Source organism: Magallana gigas, chromosome 2 (assembly GCF_963853765.1).
Source record: "Magallana gigas chromosome 2, xbMagGiga1.1, whole genome shotgun sequence".
Taxonomy (NCBI): domain Eukaryota; kingdom Metazoa; phylum Mollusca; class Bivalvia; order Ostreida; family Ostreidae; genus Magallana; species Magallana gigas.
In genome coordinates this window covers 1,532,756-1,552,890 of record NC_088854.1, presented here as the reverse complement: position 1 = coordinate 1,552,890, position 20,135 = coordinate 1,532,756, and the positions used below count along the sequence as shown (strand labels likewise).

General features: G+C 32.6%; 1 protein-coding gene and 1 long non-coding RNA gene across 3 annotated transcripts in view; one reads left to right on the top strand and one right to left on the bottom strand.

Moving 5' to 3' along the window:
- Positions 1–11,371: 11,371 nt before the first annotated feature.
- LOC136272084 (uncharacterized) lies at positions 11,372–13,229 on the bottom strand. Its single transcript, XR_010709987.1, has 2 exons — positions 12,969–13,229; positions 11,372–12,785 (listed from the first exon to the last, which is right to left on the bottom strand). It is a non-coding gene; the product is annotated as an uncharacterized lncRNA (long non-coding RNA).
- A 4,400-nt stretch (positions 13,230–17,629) lies between these two features.
- Positions 17,630–20,135, top strand: part of LOC117680435 (steroidogenic factor 1) — a 28,211-nt gene continuing 25,705 nt past the window's right edge. The window contains exons 1-2 of one of the 2 annotated variants that reach the window (XM_034444527.2): positions 17,630–17,767; positions 18,128–18,251. In XM_034444527.2, coding sequence (XP_034300418.1) covers positions 17,753–17,767; positions 18,128–18,251 — 139 coding nt within the window. In that variant the 5' untranslated portion in view covers positions 17,630–17,752. The remainder of the gene's footprint in view (positions 17,768–18,127; positions 18,252–20,135) is intronic. The other variant, XM_034444529.2, reaches the window with a different exon arrangement.

Sequence of the window (20,135 nt, the reverse complement as noted above, 5' to 3'; positions counted from 1 at the left end):
GTAGGAATAATATACTGTTATTCCGTATTATGACAAATACGTTACCTTGTTATAATAATATACCGGTATGACGTAATATGACTGCAATATGTAACCTTGTAGGAATAATATACCAGTATTCCGTATTATGACAAATGCGTTACCTTGTTATAATATTATTCCGGTATTCCATAATGTAACTGTAATATGTAAACTTCTTGTAATAATATACCGGTATTCCGTAGAATAACTGTTATGTGACAGTTTGCACATTTAAAGTATTGACATACACAGTCTAATTGTAATGATATTATATCATTGTAATACTAACCTCTTTGCAATGATGTGTACTGTACCAACTCTGTGATAATTCATCTCCTTGTTATATTCAATACGATAGCATGGGAATGATACTCCACCATCAATTCCATAATACTGTGATATAAACTCGTCATAATGATATACACTGTAATATATGATTTAATTCTCAGCCTCCTAGAGATAAAGATACCAATAGATGATTTAAGGACATATAATTATTGTAATAGTTTTTGTAACTTAAAACCCAGTCTTACAGTAGTTACAACAATTTTATTGTAATTATCAACCCAAACCTGTAATGACATTTACAAAAATGTAATCATATAGCAATACACATCACCCCGAAGTTGTATACCATGTTAATATATTCTCTAAAAAAAAAAAATTCTGATGCCAATTGTAATTTTATTGTAATACTTAACATTTTGTAATGATTCCGTAAAAACGTGTTTGCAATGATTACTATTCTAATGATAAGAATATCCTGTTACATCGATGAAATAATCAAGTTTTTGTAATAATGTTATTATATTATCATTGTAACACTTAATCGTCTTTAAGTGATATATAATATAATACATTGTTTTGAAGTTTCAACCTTGTTGATTCAGATATTGCATAATTTGTATTGTTATACTTTCATGTTAGATACTGAAATCTGATTGGTTAAGACGCAGTTAATAATATTTACTATTACCCTCAGCGTTAGCAACGCACTTGGCAACGGGTAACATTAAAAAATGTTACATGCGCGAAAATTATGCGCGTACATGTTACGCATATTTAGCATATTTAATTGCATACATTTGATGCTGTATGAAATATCTACGCAATTCGGTTGGTATGAAAGTTGAGGTTTTTATTTCGTTTTTCAAACGGTGCAGTCAGAGAGTCAGAGAGTAGGTATTCCAACATTAAACATTCCTGATGCATGGCATCACCGCTGTCACAAAAGTGTGAATCCTCGTGGGTTCTCTTCCCAGGACCCGATACAAATACGCTGATAACTTTTGGAGATAGCCTGTATAATTGCCCTTTTATGGACAATAGGTTATTTACATCTGGAAATTAATCGGAGAAACTTGATTCATTTGTATATGGAGGTTGGCACTTATTCGTTTTTTATTCAGATAATATTTTTATTAGATGTTTAATTTTTCGCTATTTTTCACTTATGACAAAGTGTGAAATATTTATTTCATTCTTAAATATCCCAATTCTTAATAATCACGTTATAATCCTCAGGTAATGCTGGCCAATTGTCCTCACTAAGGCCCTATCACCCCAACAAACGTCCCCAAATAAATACCTTGTCTGTACAGTAACTAAATGGAGGGATTACGGCATATCCTATTTCGCGGAATATGAAATCAGCTGGTTCTATTTCACATAGCACAACTTTTTAATGAATCGTTTTTGGCTGTTCTTTTCTGAAAAGCGATCAATTTTATCAGGGGAATGATTTAATAGTTAAGCCAATTCAAAGGTTTTCTTTTAATCATACACATATTAAATAACGTAACCTGAGATTGCTTGAGTCTCTTCGTGTTTGTAACAAAGTCAGTGCATGTTTTCCCTGCAATATGCGAGGGAAATAGTTTACACATCATTGCTAGAAAGAAGGTTTGCCTAGTCAAAGATATTCGACTTTTCAAAAATGCGTGTTTGATTTCTGTCAAATCTTTTATTGCAATAGATATATTGCAGTTACAGTTAATGACATTTTGGTGGGTTTTTTTCGAGCACTCACTAGATCAACAGCAACGAGACTATGCTACAGTTGGATGACAGGGTGTTCATGGTTGTGTTGTGTTCCAATAAATGGTGTTATAGAGTTGTATAACTACTTAGGTTTTTAGTTGATATCTATTCAATTAAGGAACTATTTATTATAGTAAATATAGAATTATGTTTTATTCGTTCACAAACATGACTCAGTTTTAATCTTTGTTTATTACCCCAACAAAAAACTGAAAGATTCTAAGCAGGCCCGTTGGTCAACAAATTAACCATTAGATCTACCAGAAACTTTCAGATTTGATTTGTTTACCTTTAAGCTGTTATTAAGTAAAGGAAATTTTACATTTTAAATCTGGGTATTTTTCAATATTTTAATATAGAGTTCTTCAAAGGAGATCATTACAGTCTTAAATGGGCATGAAGGCTGCAAGTTACTTTGTCGCACAATCTTAAAACAACTTAGTGAGATAAATTTTGTCATACATGATTGGAGCTTCGATCAAATTCATAGATTGTCTCCTCCAAACATAAAACAAACCTGATATTTGTGTGTTTGTGTAACAAGACCATGGAAACAGTTAGGCCGGTCATTTATCTAAACAATTCCAGTGGGGAGATTATGGGTTACAGAATTGTCCGTTTTGTATCTCTAACACAGTCATCCATCACTGCTATAGGAATGAAGGGGTACTGTTTGTCTCCTAACTACGGCCGATCCATCACTGGTCTACTAGTTCATGATAAACAGATAATTTGATTCGCACGCATGCTTTAAAAACTAGTATTGGTTACATGTATTACCAAACATAATGTCCATTTTGACGGAATGTGCTTTTGTTTGTAGCCAGTAATCAGCCTAACGTCTAGATCCATTAAATCGGACATTATATATTAACAAATCACATCTTTTGATAAAATGCATCGTTTATCCACTGTATTTCTATAAAAAAAATTAATCTTGAAATAATCATTATATTATATAAACTCTGTTAAAAATATATTTAGGTAACTACATCGTTTCTCTCTTTCTTCTTATATCTATGAAAGTAATATAATTAAAGCTATAACGTTTCAAGACATGTACTAATGTTTGTTCTTGCATAAAAACTAAATCGGTTACATTGATAATTTCTATCTGTATTTCAATACTTTGGAGGCAAACAAGATTTGACTCTTTTCTACGTATATCAATTAGTTATGTTCTTGACAGTGCTAGTGTGTCTTTTCGTGGTCTTCTGGTGACCATAGACATACGGACCAAATCACTTCACCCACAGTACTGCATTCATGTTTAAACTATAAGGCTCTTCATCCTACTTTCTAAAAAACCATGCATCTGTTTGTTTTTACAAATTGTTAACTTTTTTGTAAGTTATAATTTGGAATTTAATTTACATAAAAGACCTAAACTATCTTGTACAATGATCGTTATGCTTACCTTTGCAGAAGATTTGGGACATACAATGTATGGTTATGATATAAGAAACAGAGTTATTAGTGTTTATCTTTCCCTAAAAAGCATAATAAAGCAATTTTCGCTCGTCTTACAAAAGTCCAAACAAACTTTTGTTATATACGTGACCAATGTTAGTTGCTTTGTCAGTTTATTGAAAATGGTTTGAATTCAACTTCTTTTCAAAAAATTCACTGAACATTTCGAATGTAAGGTAATGATATTTTTCTAAAAATGAAAAAAGAAATGATTTCACAAAACGGCCAAAGGTATTGGTCGGTTCATTTTAATGTTTTGAAAATGGTTAGAAACATCGATAGAAATTTACCTTAACAAAATCACTTGTGTAGCATTTGTTAATGAAAGATGATGTTGAAATACTTAATTTCACCCTTCAGCGCGATGACTTTGCTTTTTGTAGGTGGGACTGTGTACGATTTTCACAATGACTACAAAACGTCATATCCTCTATTATCTTTGTTATATCAACCACCTCTGTCCATTTCACAACCCAATACGAAATGTTGAAGTTATAACTCGCCCTATCATATAGTAAAGCAAAAAAATGAAGACTCATCTTGTAAGTCAATCTCTGATTGAAACCATGAGTCTTATTTACCACGCCTGTACATAGAGCCTATGTTCAATTTTATTATTGACAATAGGAACATGAAATTGAAAAAGTCAAATTCTGACTTGGGTAGGATTGTCATGCTAAGATTTATGTTCACAGATTCTTATATTTCTGACCTCCCCGCCATTAACACGCATTTGTTACAGACAAGCAGATTAAAGGTATTGTTCGGGCGCATTAGAAATGGTCTAAGCCGCATCAAATTTAATTTTTTGTTAATACGAGTGTTTCATGCATCATAAATCTTGCACACGTCAACACACTGTGGATGCGGTATTTTACATTGATGAGGGAGGATATGTCAGGTAAAGTTCACCCTCCTCGCAGAAAGCCATCTTTCAGATGTCGCGTGGCGCCTTTGACTTTTATACGGTCATAAAGCTTCCTTCATTACGATTTTCTCGTAAAAAATTATGTATAGTATTTACGAGTCGCATCTTTTAGCATATTAAGCAGAGGCAGGCAAAGGACCCATATTATGTTCCATATTCATGGCCTTAATCTCACTTTAGTATTTTAATGCATTTTCTCAGATTAAGTTTTTTTAAGATGACATAATGATATTTGTTCTTAATTTGCAATACAAGAAAAAGTCCAGAACATAACATTCATCACTTGAAATGAAATGACGAACCAGTAGAATACTTCCTAAAAATCGAGTGAGCTCAGATGCATAGAATAGATTCTTGTTCGTTTGTTGGTAGAGGTAAGATACTTGTTAACACATTATGGTGTAGATCCACCAATTTTATTTAAATCAATACTAATCACTGCCTCCCTCTTGAGGGGTATGCTATGTGTATACTTACTGTCAGATATGGCGCTGAAAACAGGCAACATAGAAAGCATTAGTATCTTTATATTTCTTAATTTCTCATTTTTCGTGTTCTGGCCATTTGTGTTTTTGCTAACCTCAATGTATTCATAGTTTGCATATTTGAATATTTTTAATTTTTCTTAAGAATGTAATTTTGAAAGTTAAGGCATATAATTATCATAATAATGAGCGATTAGAATCGCCTATAAACACTTGCAAATGCAATAGAAAATATGTATTATCATATTGTATATGATAACTTCTCATTATTTATGATAAAGTTAGTGAAAATTTATTTTAATTGGACAAATTTAAGAATGATTTTTTTCAATTAAAAGTATGTCATTCGTTCGGCATTTGTACCTCAATATCAAGTATATGTGCATATGCTCTATGCAAACCCCGTGATTTTTATGTTCGTCAAATAAAAATTCTGTTGAAATTCACATGTATTTACTTTTAATATATATATACAAATGCTACACGTATTAAATGAAATTGTGTAACTTTTAATAGTGAAAAGAATCGCATTTAAAAAAGTTATGAATAATGTTAGCGAAATTGCCTACCATTAGCGTTATGACTCTTTATTCTTTAGGAATAAAATTTTATGAAAACAATTAAATGAGAAATAAATAGACTCAAATTTATTTTGAGTTAAAAATGGTTATGTTTATTTTCATTGTGATGACTTTTTACAAACATGCAACTTGTTTAAATATATCTGTCATGTCATGATGAATCACCCCTTCGTTCAACTGATGTCAAAAGGATCATCCTGAAATTATCCAAATCCGTTAATCCAAAGTCTTAACCTGCGCTTGAGCATCGTTTTTATGACAACAAGACTAGGGGCTGGCTATTGGGTCCGATATCATTGGATAGATACAATTCCAGCGCTTTAGTCTCCGTGTATTTACCCCCTCAGGTCTGCCGGTAGTATCAGGGACTAACGGAACAATATGCTACATCTCTGACCCTCACAGACACAACTAACGCGCCAAAAAGAGCCACATATCTCACTGAAACAATCTTTTTGAGGAAGCTTATTTTAATTTTCTTTCTTCCAATGTGACACTTTAAATATCGGAGAAACCTTTGGGGTGGTCGTTTACGTCCACATTTATATGCTAATCATCTTCCATTTGGAGGGATTATGATATTCAGTTGCACTCGGGTCTAATCGCTTTTAAGATCTCGATGATATTGACCATTTGGATCAGGCATGTCGTTAACGCTGCTCTTGGATATTTATCTCATATGGTCACCTCAAGCATTAAATGTCACCAATCTAATAAGTCGTTTGGATTTAATTTTTGATTTGTTAATAAAGATATAGATATTTTTTGTTACGTTCCCAATTTTTGGGGAGTTTTCTTCCTTTCAAACTAAACCGTATTAAATTCAATGTAAAAAAAATTATTTTAGGCGATGAAATATTGAAATTCGTTTGATCTGTATCGATTTCATCTTTATTTGGAATTAACATTCAGTTCTCTGAGACAAGTATCATCGTCAAACTTAAAAAGCTTTACTTAAGGTTTGTGTAAATATTATCATTTTTTGCTTCTTTACAAAATACCTTTAAAAAAGTTGGAAGGTGTTGTATACAAAGAGTGATTTAACCACCGCAATTTTCTTCTGTGTGTAATTACAAAAGAATGTAAATTATTGTGAAAGAATCCTCTTTAGTGAGAAAGCTAAAAACAAAATCTTTTTGTGAAATCTGAAACTTATATAGTATTTAATGTTATCTACAAAGTGTCGACAGGGGAAAGTTGGACTCCTCACACACTCGATAGATAACACAACAACAATGAGGAAAATTCGGTGCAAATCTGTGTTCCTTCTATTACATAGAATAATTCGGTTCTTTTTTTTCTCTTGCATCAATGCTCTCTGAGCCCAGAACAATGGCCGGTCCCTGCTGTCGGAGACGACACGTGATATTTATGGTCCCCTACCGTGACTCATTCTTGCACCTTTAACTCAACTTTCTCCAGCAGTTTATTAAGAATTTTTTTAAAAGTATTTCTACGGCACGTTAGATTATTTATTGTAAACATCAAGAACTGAAAAATTCTGAATGCACTTTTTTTTTAAAGAAAATTAAAGATTATGCTTTGAAATGTAAAGCCCAAGAACGCGTGTTTGACAGGATACTGGTATTTAGTTTTGGGGTTGCCATGGTAACATGGCGCGTTTGACTTTTTACTAGACCCACGTGACAACCCACTCTAAGCAGAAATAATAAATTAATAGTTTACTTTCATCTCATTCAGAAAATTGAAGACAAATTACAGCAAATTACTGGTAGTCTTAAAGGTGAAAAAATATGATCTGGCAACAACGGAAGTGCAAAATTCTCATTTCAAATTGCGTACACTTCCTACCGTCAACCAGAATGAAGGTTTCCCTAGGCGCATTTGGAACATTTCATATCAATTATATATTTCCTAATAATTCGGTTAACTTCACACAAGTTGGTAGCACATAAAACATTTCTAGTGGGCTAATAGTTCAAAAATCAATTCTGTTGCATGAAAATATGCTTTATAGCTGATTATTTTTTGGATTTTTTGTTTCTTTTTTTTCCTTCAATTAACGCCTGTTAAAATCCGGAATGACACTATGCAGAAAATAACACATAAGGACGTATCCGAATTTACCAAAAAACTTTTTTTTAGATTAAAATGAAGTGCACTTAAAACCCCTATAAGTGATTAATTGTGAAGCATATTCTAATTGAGGAATACAACGATTCCGTCTTCCTTTACTCGCCTGGAGAGGGCCGCGTTTGACTGCCAGTGGGGAATGCCCAAAGAACACAAGTTACAAAACAATTACTAGGGGCCCTCCTAACATTCAAAGAAACCGATTAAGCCCATCTAGAGCTTTGATGTTGAAAATCTCTTTCTGTAGATTAAAATTCAACTCCATATGAATTTGCTAACAAGTGTCGTCATGATAATAAGCCGTGATAACTGGATTTGATATATTCCACTTTTTAACGTCAAAAGGGTATCAAGTATTTAATTTTTTATTTTATCAATTAAGCATGCGAGAGTACGTGAGAGTTGTGCGTGGTACTGTGTTAAACTTCAAAGCCCGGCAAGCCGCCCGGACCATCCATGGGTAGAGTCCTAGACTGCAGGTGGTAAAGGCAGGGTAGTGGAGATTAGAAGCACCCACTGCAGAAACACTCCAACCTAAGGCACCCCCAATCCCGGCCACTTCTAGCTTTATTTGAGATGTTACTGAGAGGTGTTACATAATTTGCTTTGAAAGGATCCGTTTTTATTTTGATGTGTCTTCTTGGTGGAATAAATCATCATGTTGAGGCATCCATATCATACTTTTATTTAATTTGTTTTGTAAATCTTTTTTAAACTTTTAATTGGATTGGTTTAGGGAGTTTTTGAATTGTTTAATATACAGGATGTTTCCAAAAGCGACTGTAATTGGGTTGACAGTTAAGGAGATTGCTTACATTTGTAAAAATAGCTAGAGCTGTAAGTGTATAAAGATCAAGAAAGAGGCAAGACAGGACAAGAGTACACGAATTCTAATTAATTATTAATTTATACAGAAGTCTGATTATCTAGGGATCTTGTTTATCAGACAGAAAGTGGGATGAGTTTTATATTAAAGTGAAATGGATACCACATTTCTGACAAAACAGAACAACGGCGAAGGAACATTTGCCTTACACCAGGAGACATTCAATAAAATTTAATGTACCCCAAAAATATTAGGACAAACAAAACGACAGCAATACATCCCCAATTTCAATTCAATTCAGTTTATTTCGCTCACACCATGGAATGGTACATGAGGTCAATCATTATATACAGTTATCAGCATCAAGGCATAGCATGGTGTAGTAATTGGTAAAATCATCATCTTAAAGACAATTAAGATTTGATAGTGTAGAATGAACAAAAGAGTTTTGATAATTTATTTGTAAAACAGTGTGACATTCGTTACATAATTTATTTTTATTTTTTTACATTGTTGCATAAATTGTAGAAGATTTTCCAATTCACAGAGTTCTTTAATATTGTTTACACACATAACAACTGTATAGTTTTTAACATCAATTTTTTTAGTTGAAATTTTAAATATATTTTATCGCAAATACAAAACATTGCACGTCCGGTATAGTTATAGCAAATCATTTTTAATCATGTGTAAAATCTCAGACTAGATAATCAACGGTTGCTTAATTATTCAATAATTGTTTGAATTGGATTTTTGGCCATACATGAGTATTGTTAATGATTGATTGAATTTTGTCACAGCAATGTCCTTCGCGAAAAAAAAACTATGATTTTTGGTTATCGAACATAATTAACATCATTGGTTAGAAAAAATCGACATTTTTGTTGATGACAGCACAACACTGGCTGAAAAAATCCTAAAATCACATAGATTTGTGAGATCGGTGATTGTCTGAAGTGTTTCTAGTGAAGAAGACACTCTTTAACGTGTTTCAAGTTTTTTATCTCTCGAGAGCTGATAATACATTCAATCACTTCATGTCTTTACACATCGCATTTAGCTCGTGTTCATGGTCATTATCATTATATAAAAAGAACACTCGTTTTAAAGTTCAGAATTAGTTTGAGGATTTTAATACATACATGAGACGATAGCTATTTGTAGAGCTAAATAATACCACCATTTAAGAAGCAGATGTTTGATATGTTATATTCAAGTTGTTGGTAATTTTGAATCAATATTTGTTGTAGGTTTTATAAAGCCTGATAAATCTAACGATTTATTCTTAAATTTTTTATTAAATTAAAGTTCTATCATTTTCACATTTTTAAATATATTATGCAATGCTTAAATCAAGTCGATTTTTAAGAAACTTTGTTTAAAATCATGGTGATTTAACATTATTTATTGCCGCCAATGGCGAGGATTACTTACCACAAAAATTATCGTAATACATAAAAGTCGATATATTTATTCACGGTCCTAAAATCGTATAACACTAATCATGGTTTGTTTGTCAAATGTCAGACCGATTGGCACTTTCAATTCATTTACTATTTTAATCTGAAAATGCTCCCGCTCAACGCGTATTTAATTAGTTTTGACTTGAAATCATTCAAATTGACAAGCAGCAGTTCGTTCATAATGAGTAGAAAAGTATTTTCTGTTGACTTCCGTTACATGGCATTTTGATGTCTTGTGTGGGCTGGGCTCTGATTTTTCTTAATAAATCAGAATGACTTTATAAAGCCACCATCACCAAACATTTTGTAGGAGAAATGTTTGACCCATGGCCCTTATCAGTGGGCATCTACCCGAGGCAGAGTTTGATAAGCTTGGCACACGTTTGATCCGCATTAGATAACTTTCATTTTCGACATCATATCAGTTCGCTATTCAGTTCATCTTGAAGTCAGTTCAATAAGTAACGTAAACTTTCTGGCATAGTCCTGTACACATTTCGCACCTTTATTCAGTACGCTGCCTTAAAAACCGAATTGACACGCTAATTGGTTGAATTGGGGTCTCGTCATTTAAAATCAAATTTTTCTTCACCCTTCAAGATGAACAATATCGAGGGGGAAGATCATTAAATAGAAAATGAAACGACAAAATAATTCTTATTTACGCATTTCCAGATTAAAGTTTTTTTTTAATTGGTGCCTTTTTTAACTGTCTAGCGTAACTTACAAAACCTGCCAGATTTAAAACTCGTTAGAATGTTGCTACTATCGACTGCCCCCACATGGCAATGATAGTTGGGTGTATGAAATATCTTATTACTACCCCCTGTAGTTTAACTCAATCTGCTTTTGCCATTTACTGTCCATATTGTGATGTCCTCCTAGACATGTTTGTTTAAAACCAGTATCAGAAGGCCAGTTGGATACTATCCGACTTCATAAGAGCAGATGTGGATCTTTGTTTCACAATTCGGAAAAATATTTTCTGTTACTTAGATATTTCATATTCAGTTTAGAACTGATTTTTTTTTTGGTTTCTTGTAATTAAGCACGCAAGAAAGTGTTCTCTTTTGCGAAATTCCACTGTTTTTGCTGTTAAAAGAGTCTAAACAAGCTAAAGTTCATAGACCTTTAGTTGATTAAGACGTCGACACATTTCAGAGTAGATTTATGAAATGACTTTATCACAAATCATTGTGGTAGGTAGGAATTCAAATAATTAAAACTAAAGTTAAGAATTCCATTAATAAATTACTACCAGTGTAAAATGATCCACAAAGTGATCGTCAAATCGCCGCTCGGTGCATCAAAACTTTAAGATTAATTCTCATATCTCGATTTTGTCCTTCATTAATCAAGTATTTCTGGTTTATTTTTGTTTTTTTAATTTTGTCAAGCATAATGTTCTCTTCAGACCAAATATGTATATTGTTGAATCTCAAATCAAGGTTCATCTAGGGACATACATTTAAGCAATTTATTATGAAAATGATATATTTCACAATTTTCAAAAATACAGATTGAGAAATACCATTAATTTTTACAATGGTCTAAAATTGTCTCATAGAATAAAGATGTACAAATCACATAAGATGTAATACAAAAATTCAAGATTCGTAGATTTAGAACCATTTTAACAAGACCTTGGACTTTCGGTAGGACGTAACTATCTATTTCTTGCGTCAAAACAAGTTAAAAATGACGCTGGTTTCAAGCGAAATGTGCACGGATTGCGTAGTCTAGCTCAAAAGCCAGAAACATCTTGTTGATTTCAAAGAGCCATCGCTGATTGGATAATGAAATAGACAGACCTACGTCACATTGCTGTTTGACACAACTACACAAAGTCCAAGCTCTTGTTAAAATGGTTCTAAAAGAAGTTTTGTATAGAACAGTATAACATATGTTCATATACACCAATTACAACTTTACAATTGGAGGATATGACGGTTGGTACAAATCGGTCGGGGGTTCCGGCAGATGGGACCATGATTCCATGCCCATGTTCTAGTTTCCCGGCCTAGTGTTAGCCTAAGTACATAGCATTGGGAGGGAGTTGTGTTAATTCATCTACTGCTGATGTATGTATGCAATTATTCCACTAGGACACCTATACACAATCAATCATACAATGCTGCTTTAATTAGGTTAGATAATATTCTATCCACAAAATGTAGATTTGGATTACGTAAACAAAACAAAAGGTTAACCGTTTGATTAATCAGATATCTGAAGGATGCTTTAAATACAGCTTGAATTATTGAACATTTCTCCATTTTAATTATTTTTTCAGTTTTAAAGTTTCCCCCACAGTCACTATGACGTGCACAAAATTAAAAAAGAAGTTATGTAAATTTGAAATATGAGGGAATGCTACTTATGTGAAAGAGGAGACCATTTGTACATAATCTTCTCATTTTTAATAAAAGGACAATTATGATTTACAATAAGAATTTCATAACTATGAGTTAAAACAAATTGGAAAGGAAATGATACAACTTCAAAAAGATTGCTTGTAATATATCATTCAAAATTACACCATGAGTAGCTAATTTTGAAAATATAAAGTTACAAATGATATTTTGCAGGTTAACTGTTTTAACTTCACTGCAATGTTCCCAAATTATTACATGAAACTGAATATAGAGCGTTTTGAGTTAATGATACAATTTTAAAAACATCATTTTCAAAAGCTCAATTATCTCACGGTGGAATATGATTCGAACGTGATCATCTGATGATCTGATATCATAATTAGTACAGCTCATCCTAGGGTCTGCCGGCTAGTCATTCGTCATACTACCACGGTCCGCTGTAGATGACATACTTTGATATTCCTTCCATGGATCTGCTGGATTTTTCTCTGTCTCACCGTATCTTCAATTACAGAAATCGAAGTTTAAAAACTTATTACTTGGAAGAATTGGCCCCGCTTTCTCCGTTTTTAAATGCTAAAAAATTATAGAAAATGATAAAAATGGAACGTTACAAAATTTAAAAGGCTTATTTTGAGGCATAATTAGAGTGATAATTGTTGAAATTACACGCGTTTTCTCTCACCCCTGCATTCTTGTTGTCACCCCAAGATTTATCAGCGGACAATGCACATATCGCCTGCGTGAATCATTCGGGTCCTCTCTTTTGAGCTAATCGTTGTTCACCAGAAGATAGGTACAGTCGCTCTGAAAAAGACCGTTTATCGGCTGTCAATGGCCGCCCATCACAACGGAACATATCCTATTACAGATCATTGTTCAGTTTACGCCTGACTTTCAATAAGACGAAACTTTCAGATCAGACCTGGCACTTTTGTTTGTTTGTACTTTGAGTCTGTCTCGTGTGATCCATTGTAAGGAGTTTTTAACATATCGTGCATAAAAATTTCAATTTTAAAATAAAAATTCAACCATGCTCAAAAGCAGTTTGACTTCATTTGATTTTCAATGAAAAGGAAAACAAGACTAGAACATAACTGAATAAATTATCACTGTTTTATAAATAAATGACTGTTTGTATACTTGGGTCAACTTCTGTGACGAGGAAATACATGTCGTGGGTAAACTGTGGGAGTACAGTAGTCCTAAGAAAGAAGTTTGAGGGCCGCTTAACCTATGAGTTGAAAATTTGTCAGGAAACTGAACGTCAGGCACTATAACGCACAGAAAAATGCACTTAATTTTCAAATCTCACAGGTGGAAAAGCATAAAAAAGTCCACGTGCAATCTGCATATTGTTTGCAATTGACGTACGTAGGAACCTGGGTCTGCGTAAGAAGAAGCCATTACTGCTCTAGTACTGGTTTTGTCCGGTAAAACTGATGCTGACAGGGGAACTCTTTGAGAAATAATTGTAAGGTTCTAGTACAGATCTCACACCGTGCCATTATAGTGTGGAGCAGGTTAATACTAATTAATGTTAATGGCTTGCTTCTCATCTTTATCATATTTTTTATGAATACTTAAAAGATTTTTTTAGGTTGTCAAAGGATGAAAATGTGAAATTAATGCAGATGTTTAACACGATTTAAAAAAAAAAAACCCAAAAAACCTTATAGATGAAAGTTACCGCCCGTATTCTACCTGTGAGTAGGTAAATGCGATGCAAACTGCTTTTGAAATGCATCCAATGGTTTGTTCTGTTCACGAGTAATTTACGTCAACCCGATACGAAGTTGTGATAGCACCTGGTCCAACAACGCATGTAGTCACATGAGGTGTGTCAACCGTCTCCATATCATCCCAGCTCAGTTGTCTTCTCTCGTTTGTAATTTGATGATGAACTTTTAGGAAAGGGCTCAGTTTCATGTATCTTTGCGTTTTACCTCGGAGTTTTCGTGTTGTGCATAATGATTCTTCGTGTGACGTAATGAAACAAAAAGGTCACAGAGAAAATTCCAAATACGAATTGACCAGTTCAAGAAAAGTGGGACGCGAGTCTATAGCGACGTATGCCGCATCTTAATTGTTTCATTAAGATCAGAAAATTATTTATGGCTTATTACTGATTGGCCTTTTTCTTCGCGCACGTGGATTCGGAGGAATGAAGCTGAAAACGAGGATTTTTCTGATTCCTTGCCCTACTCCGGGCCCACCTCTCTGCCTTCACTAAATGCCTGGTTATGTAAATCAGGCCCACAGCTCAGATGGTCTAGTTAATTTCATGAGGTTGATTTTTTATCTTGGATCTGCTTTCCATGATTATTGAATTTGTTTTATAAAACATGCTCGTGTTCTGATGTAAAGTGTCATACAGCTGTCATAAAGGAACGATTTATCATGTACATCCTATAGGTATTCATACTTCCTTCAAAAAGTGTCGCTCAGTCGTCTTATTACGACTTTTAAAAGGTAAAAGAGAGCGCAAAACTATATTTAAACTCCTATGGATTGATCAGACATACCCGATTTAATTTGATTTATTTTATTGACTTTCAATCTATGTTTAACATCGTTGAACTAATATTTTATTGCTTAACATATAACAATATGTCTTTAATTTAGAGAATTGATTTTCTCGTCGAATAATCAGAAACTTCAGATCGGATATTGGAAAGAAACTACAACGTGATCGGCTGCTAGCATTTTCTGGACGCGATTTGCGTTGTATTTTTTTTTTAATGGTATAATCTTGTGTGTTGTATTATTTTGTTTATTGTAATATTAATTTATTATTTTGTGTATTTTATTGTTTTGTACTGTTTTATCTATATTGTTTTTTTTGTATTGTATTTAAGGAAGCTTGATGGTCAATGAGCTACAAACAAATCCATGCAAGGATTCTAAATGTTAATACATTATCCAGAGCCATAAAATATCATTAATTAAAGAAAAACCACAAATATTTTGTATATGGAATGTGAATATTTCTTTTTTTTTTAAAAGGAGGTAGAATTGTTTGATTATAAAGATCATATCCTTTGGATAAGATAATCTAGCTTACATATCATTGAAATTAAAGCTATTTTAATTGTATTTAAAAGGGATGCATTGTCGAGGCCATTCAAATACTATATATTGATCACCATTAGACAAAAGGTTCTGTATAAAATATATATATTGGAAAAAAATTAAATTTTGAAGCTGCAATTTTTGGGTTTGTGTAAAACTTACAAAATAATAGTTAATGGGCAAAAATGTTATCTTTAAAATTCTAAAGCAGATTTGATGGATAATATTTTGACCATCCGGCTTACTTAAATGTATAAGTGTAAAGACATTGTGTTATTAGAACTTAATTCAACAATATATTTAATTATGCAAATAAATATATATAATAGGATTGGACATCAGGCTATGACTATTTTAGTCCAAGGATCAAAGTTACAACTAATAATTCAGTTTCATTTGAATTATATAAAAATAATAGTTACAGAATATAAGTTCATAATATAATATGAAACTGTTATTGCAGCATTTTAGAAGTTGGAATTCATGTAGGGTTAAGAACAAAGAAAGAAAAATAAGGGGAAAAAACAAAAAAAAAACCAAAGAACTACAATATATATCATATTTTATTTCAAAATAAGAAAATATGATGTGATACTTTTAAACACAATAGTTTTGATAATATAGAATTCTGTCTGCCATAAGTGATGATTTAAAAAGAAAAATAAATCAACAAACCAAAATTTTTACATTACAATTTATTAAAAGAAATATCACTCTTTTTTTTTATTCAGACTGTGAAGTAAGTAAGTATATTATTTATTAAGTGACATGTATTCGAATAATACATGTACAGATTGTAATTTATATAACATATTACTGTCACACCCGGCCCTTCGGACCTTTATTTCACTGTTCATTCTAAAACATATATATATAAGGCCGCGTCTTCGGACTGTAATGTATGATATTATTTTAAAAACTAGATTCACATATCAACGGTTAAAATGATCAAATACAACATAATAGGGAGAAAACCTTTTAAAAATTAGGAGTCTTTGTAATTCTGTCTCTACATACACTGTATGTATTTCTTGCAATAAATCCGATACGTTTTAGGCGCTCTAAAACTCTAATATGAGTTAAATTACATCATCTTTACGAGTTAAAGCTGTTTTATAATTCTCTCTGATTTATTTATTTTTTTTAAAATTAGTTTTGAATGTTAAGACTGGCGTATTTTACATGGTTAGACACTACGGGTCGTTCTAATGCCTTTTGAAATAATAGATTATATAGTGCAGGTTTGAAAAAAAAGGCCACTAAATTCAACTGCTTTAATCATGCAAATTAAAAACCATGCCAAATGTCGAAGAATACAAAAACCTGTTACATTTTTTCTTCGCGGTAAATAATTTAATGTGTCTTAAAACCAATATGCTATAAATTCACTTTTAAATCTGTTGTTATCGTAAATTAAAAAAATAAATGTATACTTGTAAATTAAAATTGTTGCAATAGTTTATATTAAGTCACGCTTTTAAAAGAATGATTGATTGATTGATAGCATGACATTATTTCTGACAATTTGTTGCTTATGCCCTGGTAGTTTGGTCGAGATAACTTGCTTCTCTTTATGAATAATAATCATAAATGTTAATGGTAGTTTGGTCTGGATTTCTCTTTATTCCAGGCGCGACTTTTTGACAACTTGATTAAACATTTCTATTGTTAATTCTCCTGTTATAATTAAATGTGTGAGAAACCTTATAATTAATATTTCAGAATAAATTGAAATAGATATTTGTGTATTTGTGATAAGAAAAAATATGAAAATTTCTAATTTCTATGATTGTTTTTCCTAATGAATTAAAATCTTTACTTTTGTAGTAGCATTATCATTTTGAAAAATTATGACATGTGTCTCGGATACGCATGAAAACACAAAATTATATCCATGCATATATATTGTTTCTCATGTACATCCGAGTGCGTTTAAGTTAATATTCATGCAAACGAATTTAAAAAAAAAAGATAAAACAGTAACAGCGTTAGACAGCTAATCCGTCAAGTTCGCCTTTATAATTTGCTTATAAGTTTATTCAATATTGGGGCGGTAAATTAATTATACATTTCATACAACCAGCATAAATTCTAATCACCACCAACGGAGCAGAAGTGTAAAAATAGCAGTGAAGTATTCATTGATTTTTTATAACGTGTTTTAAAATTCCAAAGGTATTTAAATCATGGGGGAGGTGGCTTGCTAACTGTCTGTCAACATCTCGACGCTTTCGATCGCCGAGATAGTGAGGCCTCAATCACTGTCTATGTACCCTTATTTGACTGTGACGTCACCTGAATATTGATAAAACATTGGACAATTTATACAGGGTTTTACGTTATTTACATTGGCGCTGAAATCTGTTTTATTTATTTACAAATGACGCTGGATTCTAGATGAATCTCAGAGAAGTAAGTTTTACATTGTTTAATTTAATGTGCTGTACAAACTGTTAAGTCATTCCTTCACTTATTTAAAATTCTTCTAGTAAGACTTACGTAAGCTTGGGTTTGAAAGAATTGCATTAGGGAGCAATAAGATTTTTTGTTTAACCTTTTTACAAACGTAGCAATCCTCTCACTTTGTGCGTACTGAATCAGAAAATGAATAGTGTTGCATCCCAGAAAAGGTCAATCATATTTACCTTAAGTGCAAAAACGTTTTGCAGAAACGTAGTTTTTCCAAATCGTTGTGTAATCCTTGTTTCAATGTGAGTATATACTTTATAGAACACCCGTCGCAAAAAGACTTTGATTTTTATTAAATTTCAGGGTTTTCTTGCAGGACCCGGTAATATGCCTGAATATATGACCAGTTTTCCTATGACGTCATTGACACTGGACGCCATTGCATGCAAAGAAGAGGACGCTGTCGTTGTAGAATACATCCTTAAAGGTCAGTTAGATTATCCTTGAAGATTAGTTAAATCATTCTTGAAGATAAGTCAGATTGTCCTTGAAAAATAGTGAGATTAATCTCAAAGATTATTAAGATTCTCCTCATATATTAGTCAGATTCTCAAAGACTATTGAGTTTTTCCTTATACATTAGTCAGATTGCCCTAAAAAGTGTGTAAGGATGTCTGAAGATAAATCAGGTTGTCTTTAAAAATTAGTCAGATTGTCCTAAAAAATTCAGTCAGGCAGCCCTCAAAGTTAGTCAGATTGTCCTGAATGATTAGTCAATTTTGTCTTTAAAGATTAGTCAGATTATTCTCTATAGACCAAAGGAATAAATAACAATTTATAGGCATCAATGGAGAAAAGTAACGCAAAATACAGTCTCTAAACAATCGAAAGTCTAATTCTTCACTAATGTTTCCAGAGAAAAAAAAACTCTTTGCAAAATTCAGAAACCAAAAGCACTTGCATTTTCTCCACTAGTCCCCACAGTGCATTTTAGTCCATTTAAAACTGTATCTTATGATTTTCACTAGACCTAGAATTGTATAGTTAAACATAAAAAAAAGTGATTATCGAAAAAAAAAGTTCCAATTTCTTTCTGTGAAGTCTGGGTTTGATCCTGTCCGGCCTGGAGGTTGGTGGGATAACAATGTGTAATACACAGTGTTAACAATTAACGAAATGGTCCATTAGCCCCATAAAACGGATCATATCGCCCCGTTTTTATGTAGGTCTTTTTTAATATACGTCTGTATCTCCGTGACATTTCTAGGCAAGGGCACGGCGTTGTCTACGGTGATCTGTCTTTAATAATTAATAAACATGAACCTGGTCCCCCTAATCCGTAAAGTGTCATTAACGACTGGGGTGTGTAATAATTGGACCCGTAACAATATCATCTTGTTTAATGTGTCATGTGCGAAAATTGTCTCCCTACAGCATAAGTAAAGAAAATGTATTCACGTGGACCCAATCTGATTGATTTATATATCCTTTAGTTACGGAAAAATTGCAGATTATCTAGTTTGCATTTCATTAGATTATCTATTTTGCATCTCATAATCTGCAGGCAACTTGCAGAATGAATATTTAGAAGCGACCATTAATGCTTCGATGATGAGGTTAGGCTAACTACTGAGACCAGTATTTACCGCTTACCCTAATCTAAACATTTAGTATTACATATTTATGTAAATCGTGAAATTATTTCCCAATTAGGTCTTCAATTCTGCCTGGCCTAGATCCGTGGGGCCGTTGGTTGGTGCCATGCTGTCATTTCATTCGAACACGTTTCATGATAGCTGTATTACGATTTAATATTCTTGTCTGGCATACCGGTAGATGCATTCCGTAATACAGAGGCATAGGGCGATCCAGTCTCAATAAACAACGTACTTTTATATAATCGTCAGAACCACTCATTGAAATTTGAATAAAAGAAGAAAACGTTTCCTGTAAATTGTCATTATTGTCCATGAAAAGAAACATTATGTATATAAGGAAAACTATCAAAAATAGAATTATCTGAGAATACCCTCATGTTTCCTTTCGGTGGTATACCCAGTGGGGGGAAATGATGTTCATCTTTTATATCTGTCTTCCTTCTTTAAAATATCGAGCTCGTTTTTCGGATAGAGTCTCCTCATTTAAAGTGTATTTATCGTCATATTTTCAACAGCTGATGTTTTCAATACCTATTCATTTTTTAGAAGCATCTGTGTTTAAACGTGTATAATGGCTTAATGATGTGATGTCTTTTTCAAAAGAATCCTTTTGCACAACTAATTTCCTCAGCTTCTGAATGGGGTATCCCCCCACACAAAGGTTTTCCCGGTCAGTTCGCGGTCCCTATAAGGCAGGTAAATTACCGGACAAT